At 38.3% G+C, this 6,726-nt stretch overlaps 1 protein-coding gene across 17 annotated transcripts in view; it reads left to right on the top strand.

Moving 5' to 3' along the window:
- FOXP1 (forkhead box P1) overlaps positions 1 to 6,726 on the top strand; it is a 501,565-nt gene that overhangs the window by 488,533 nt on the left and 6,306 nt on the right. For all 17 annotated transcript variants that reach the window (XM_075574323.1, XM_075574310.1, XM_075574311.1 and 14 more), the window contains one exon: positions 571 to 737. In XM_075574323.1, coding sequence (XP_075430438.1) covers positions 571 to 737 — 167 coding nt within the window. The remainder of the gene's footprint in view (positions 1 to 570; positions 738 to 6,726) is intronic.

Below are 6,726 nucleotides of genomic sequence, written 5' to 3'. Positions count from 1 at the left end.
TCTCTTAGTGTTAACACTATGAGAAATAGGCTTTACGTTCACAGTTTTAATGATAGGATGCAACACAGTGCAAATATACAACACTGCAACCTCACACAAAGGTCTTCCAATAACAACTTACATTGGCAGAATAAACTGAAACTGCCGATAGCGGAAAAATGGGTAATTTCATTGGTTCAGTATTACTAAATATATTGTACTCCTGTAAAAAGCAGCCAGAAGGACACCCACTCTTTTGTAGCTCGTCAGTATTAAATAAAATATTATGTGTAAGGAAAGGTTTTCATTGTTGTGCAGTTCATACTATGTAGAGAAAATAGTCCCCAAAAAACATTATTGGCTTCTTCAGTGTGACAAGGTGGTAAAAATGTATGGGGCTACCCAACATCATTATACAACACAGCATGAACCATTCCTTTATAAAACCTGGCAGCAAAGAGGCTGCAAGTGAATGAGAGGCAAACCATACTACTTTTTCTTGTGATGAGCACCAGCATAATTTCTGACAAGATAGAGTCAATAGTCGTGTTGTGCAGCTTAAAAGCCTTTCTTTTAATATGCGCTTGGCAGGCTTCAATGGCGGAGAACAGTATACCTCTATACACTACTGCTTCCATGGGAAATCCTGCTCTGAGCAACTTAGCCAGTGCTATGAGAGAAGAGCTAAACGGTGTGATGGAGCATACGAACAGTAATGGAAGTGACAGCAGTCCCGGACGCTCCCCTATGCAAGCAATGTAAGTATCGTAGGGCTGCTTTTTGAGGAAGTACTATTCAGCCAAACCGTAATGTAGCCGTGGCATACAACATTTTCATATTTTTTTATGGGTTCTTTTTTGTGCAGGTAATATACAAAAGATGGCGTTCTGCACCCCTATGGTGTGCTGGACGTGATCTAAACAAGAATAAGACCTTCTTGTGCTGCCGTCCCCAGGCACTCACAGGGTTAAACCCATTTTTTATTAAAGGAATCCATTGTTTCCGTGATTTGCGTTTCCGTGAATGATCTTTGTTTTTTAAGTAAGACTTTTTTGTTACTTGGTATTGCACCATGTTGATTTTTTCGTAACAGTCTTGATGAGGCAATGTACTTGGAAAGGAGGTACAACACAGGTACAACATAAAAAGTGAAGATGGGCAAAACCGGGTGTGTGAAATCAGAACTTACCAGAACCTTACATTCCAAATGTAAAACCAAAACCGATAAGATATTTAGAAGCAAAAAACAAAATGTATTTAGAACCAGAACACCAGGCCAAGTGCCCATCTCTACAGTCGCCTTAAAAACTTGGGGTGTTTCTCGACATATTGTTTTTCCGTTTAGCTTAATTTAAAAAAATGTTTTTATACTATATTTAAGGCATTTTTTCATGGCCTATTATCCTACTTTAGCATTTCCTGCTTATTTGTGCCTCATGGGACAAAAATCCTTCTGTCAATCATAGTATCTCCTCTAACAAAGGAGGTCATCTCTCAGGCATGAGCCATGAAGAGGTCTCAAAGCCACAGGAAGTCAATGTTCTAGACCTAGAGTCTTGCGAACGATCTCATTTAATTGCTGTTTCAGTACCGTGTGTTTAACCGCCTCTGACTTTACTGCACGAGGAACCGGTATTATTCAGTGATGTATTTCAGATTGTCTTGGGCATAGAGCATGTTTGGGGCCACAAGTTCAATGAAGATTAATTGGGGTGTGAACTTAAAGTTAAACACCAGTCACTTAACCTTTTTTTATCATCTTGGTTTATAGTTCAACAGTTAAACAGTTTTTTTGTGTGTGTCAGGTAGTGAGTTGGGCTTGGTATGATTCACGTTACAATTTCTAAATCTGGCCTGTTTAGCAGACTCTACAGATTTGTGTGTAACTAGTAGTAGGAAATTGGTTAAACGTGAGGCTAACAATGGTGGCCCTAGAAAGATCTCAACAACTGATGTATTCTGATACATATATAATTTGTCTCTCATACTTAATCTCATACTTAATCTCCCAAAGGAGGATACTTACATTCTTACCACTGATGTTTAGGACTCAAGCTCTCAAGAAAATAGGTAAAGTAGGTCATAGTGGATAAAATACGAACAAAATTTCCACTTCATATAGTAAGACATTAAAATGTGCATTGTCACATAATGGTTTCTCAAAACGGTTTCATGGTACATTGTCTATAGAGAAAATATTCAGATTATAGGTGGCGGTGTGCATATATGTGTTTCCTATTTATCTTCCACCCTTTTCAGGAATATCCCTAAAGCTTTGTCCTACTGCATCAAGAAGTTTACAGAGCCCAGCTCTAAGGAAGGAACGGACTTTACAGATATCCCAGAAATGGAAGGGAGCTAACAGTAATGCACACTGAGGGGTTTCTTTTTCAAGGTCTTCCAAACTGGTAGCAATGGAACTGCACCTGATTTCTTAAGGATACATATTCTCATTGAAACCAATGGCATTTTCTTCTTTGTTTTCGGCAACAGTTTTGGCCTAGTTTTGCAGTCAGATGACTTCTCTTAACGTTCCATTTAGCGAGATTCTGGGCAGGGCGAGCTATCTGTAGTTCACAGGCTAGAACAGGCGTGGGGAGCCTGTGTGAGACCCGGGTGTTTTTTTGCATTAAAAAAAATAATGTAATACAGTACTACTTTAATGGGTGGGGGTAATATCTATTGTTAATATGGTTTATGAGAAGGTTAGCACAGAGCCCTATCATTTTTACATTTGCCAAAGTACTTGAATCGTATACTTAAAAATAATTAGGCTATCATTTTCTCTAATAGTTTAGCTTATTTGTAAAGGAAAAAGTCACATATAGATGACTAAAAACAAGAACAGAAATGCTATTATAACCTTTAGTGGAGCACATTACCACACATTCAGATTTCGGAGCCCCAGGAGAGGTATTTATACTGCTTTAAAGTCGAACAAAATATTTTAAAATTTCCGCGTGCCTAAACTACTTTTGTGTAAATGAAAATATTGCAGATACACAGATTTAAAATTATTACTCTGCTGGAAGTGAATTTGATTAATTGCAAAGGCAATTTCAGTTTCTTAATGCTACTTAGGTACATTTCATGCTAAACTGTCACATTGCGCCCTCTAAAAACTGCAGTAAACAGTTATGATGCGTCTAACTTTTGAACATCCCAATAAATTAGAATCAATCAAGCTTTAAACACCAACATTATCTCTCTATTACCTTGTTAGCATGGTAACTGTAACACTGCTACAGAAGTCATAGTGCCATTCTTATTGTCTGTCTTTGTGACACTATAATGCTATGGCTTTTGTTAGCCCTAGAAATAGCATAAAGTATATTCATAATAACAGCTTGGAGATGCAGTACTTTTATCCTGATTAGGTTTCTAAGGTATCCACAGAGCAAAGTACTCCATGCTGTGTGCACGCCACAATTCCTTTTACCAGCCATAAGCTTTACTCTTCTGTTCCCAGAGTGGACAAATAAAAGGATTATTCAGATGTGAAAAATATGAAAATCTGTTCCCAGTAACGTTGTTTACTGCTAAACTGTTTCTAAAGAGCAGAGAGTTAGAGAGTTTGGCTGGGGAAATCGAAAAGGCTTGTTGAGACATTCCAACTCCTGGCACAAATATTCATCTTGTAATTCAAGCCGTTTTTTTTTCCTCACTTAATATGTATTATAGTTTTCATACATTTTGTTGGGAGTGCAGAAAAAAAAGGGCAAGGAGAAACAATTATTAAACAAAGGTAACAATAACATACAATATAAAATGAATAAGTACTGTACATAATAAATAAATGATATAAAAAAAAGGGGAAGTATTTAGGGATAGGCTTCTGAGAAATGCGTTTAGGTGCCTACGCTTATTTTCCTATTCATAGTAATAACTATAGCTCACGATTCGGTATTTAATTTCCTCTAGTCCAAGTAGAGATTGATAAAACACTTGACTTATTTCTAAACCGTAAATTCATTAGGAGATTTCTCGATCCAAAGATTCCATAGCCCCAGAAACTTTCCGCACGTATTGTTGGTCATACTAGTTTAATTTTTCCATCAATAATACATCCCAAACGCTACTAATAACTTTCTTCATAAGCAAATTCGAGCAGTTTTGATTATTTGATATAATGAAAGGGAAGACCACAGGCGTACAAGAACTGGACTGGTGAGGACTTCTGGAAGATGCTGACTTGAGTTGCAGGCCTCCCGAGCATGAATTTGAGACAGCAGTTCATTGTTATGCCATGTATCTACCAGTAGGCACACATACAGTATGATCACTACTGCATTCCATCCCTATTTCTTGATACAGAGGATTTGCATGTAAAGTGCTCATATTGATCCATTACTCGATGCTCGAGCACGTAGAGTAAAGGGAATTCAAGAATGCACAGTCTTCCCATGTAAGAGGAAGAGAAGGAGCGGCTCAGTGAGTAAAGGCACTGACTTAAACAATGACACTGAGTTTGAAGCAGCTCAATTCCCGGTGTCAGCTCCTTGTGACCTTGGGCAATTCACTTTATCTCCCTGTGCCTCAGGCACCAAAATCATAGATTGTAAGCTCTGCGGGGCAGGGACTGTTTCTGTTCAAGTTCTATGTGCTGCATACTGCACGCTATACTGTAAGTGTGACACTCTTTGACTCCCATATAAAGCGCTATAGGGAAAAAATATATAATATTATATATATATATATATATATATATATATATTTTGCAAAGTACTTTTTTTCGTAGCAGCAATTCAAACTAATTATATGTCATTTGCAATGTATGGCCTTCAACTCGAATACCACCAAAGCGGACGGTCAGGCGTTCCGGCAGAGCACACTTATTCACAATAAGTCCATAAAAGTTGATGTGCAAGGTCACCTGACCTTTTATATACTGTAATTTAGTACCATTTTTGGCAGGGATTTGAAACTTTCACACCATTTTCAAGCACTGTGACGTTTATGGAAAATCTGCACACAAAAAAAATTCCCACAACACTTTTGGAGACATTTTAATTGTGCATTTAAGATGCTTCACTGTGACATAATATCGCCCTATCTCAATGGTGAGAATTCTGGCATAACGACTGTTTTTTAATCAAAACAGAAAAACAAGTTATGAGCACGTAAAACCTGTTTACAAGCCTTAAACTAGTTTAGACACAAATGTTTGCTATGCAAGTTACAAAAAAAAAAAAAAAAGGTATTTGCAGGTGGATATGTAAGGTTTTCTATATCATCAAGCAACAGAAAAAGTCACATAAATGTGTTTTAAGCCTCTACCGCAGCGGTAGCCAATTCCAGTCCTCAAGGGCCACCAACAGGTCAGGTTTTCAGGATTTCCCTGCTTCAGCACAGGTGGATCAGTCATAATGACTTGGCCACTGATTGAGCCACCTGTGCTGAAGCAGGGTTATCTTGAAGGACTTGACCCGTTGGTGGCCCTTGAGGACTGGGGTTGGCCACTCCTGATTTACTACAAAGCTGAAATGTCACGTTTTAACGTTTCCCTTTTCTTCATTCTTTACATGGAATCATACAATAGTTTTTCTGTTTTCAAATAATCACATTTATATGTCAAATCCTTTTCTATTGGTAATTTAGATTCCTTTTTAAAGCCGCAGCAGCTAAGCTCAGATTTCCTATGTTTGTCATTGGAACAAAAGGGAACCCACGGTACGACTCAATGGTTACTAAAATCGGAAGCCACCAGAGTTATGGAAATATTAGACTTTATACCCTTTCTGAAAGCAAAATATCTTTATGAATAACTATTCCATGCTAATAACGGCTGCCTGTCCGTGCAATACAGAGGTATACTGCACGCACATACTGTATATTGCTGATTGTCTCCCCAGCATGAGGCTTCTGTTTGTGTAGCTCACTTGGTGATTCTGGTTACAGCCTTAAGGAAGGGTTACATTGAGGAAGAATAAAAAGTCTCTGGGCGGGGGGGGTTTCTACTCGTTAAGAAGAGCGAGTAGGAGTTTAATTCATCAACGCATTTTTAGGCATTGCATTAAAAAGTCAATTGTTTCATGGGAACCCAGGGCCTCTGCTGCCGCTTCTCACCTCTAATATTAGATAATGTCAATAAAATGACACTTTCCGTCACCGTTTCAAAGGCCAAGCAGTGTTTACGCATTGTGGTATTTTACATGACAAAAGCCACTCCGCAGTGAAAAAGTAATTGCTATTTGTAAAGGCAGTCTTGTAAATATGATTTACGCACAACATTTTGCTATGGTTATCATAGCTGTTTTTGTATGATCAGCCCTATTCCCCTGTGGGTTATTCATGTGCTCTTCCATAATGGGAAATTTGGCAGATCTCATCTCCTGAGTGCATCCTTTTGCCCACCATGAGCTGGGGATCATGTTTTTTCTTGTTTACAGCTGACAGTGTTATTATTCTCGTTAGGACACTGCTTTCTTATCACATTGTTGTGTTGAGCGAGCCTTTTTCCTCTCCGTTTGTGTTTCCTGGCAGAGCTTTTCTTCCTTTATTGACAGTTTGTGAAAATATGCATTAATTTGGAGTTTAAGGCATGTATCATGGTGTCTCTTTGCTGTATTTGCTTGAAGTTGATTAATGATAGAACCTCAGTTGGGGTCGTCCTCTGGAGAGTTGGCTCACAGGTTCTGCATGTTAACTAGAGAAGCAGATCACACATTAAGCTATGATTACCCGAGCCTTCACAAGCCTCTGTGGCCTGACATTTTACGCTTTTACTTTATAAAGTCTCATTTAATT

Source organism: Ascaphus truei, chromosome 17, assembly GCF_040206685.1.
Source record: "Ascaphus truei isolate aAscTru1 chromosome 17, aAscTru1.hap1, whole genome shotgun sequence".
In the NCBI taxonomy this organism is placed as follows: Eukaryota; Metazoa; Chordata; class Amphibia; order Anura; family Ascaphidae; genus Ascaphus; species Ascaphus truei.
This window is presented reverse-complemented; position numbering and strand designations above follow the sequence as displayed.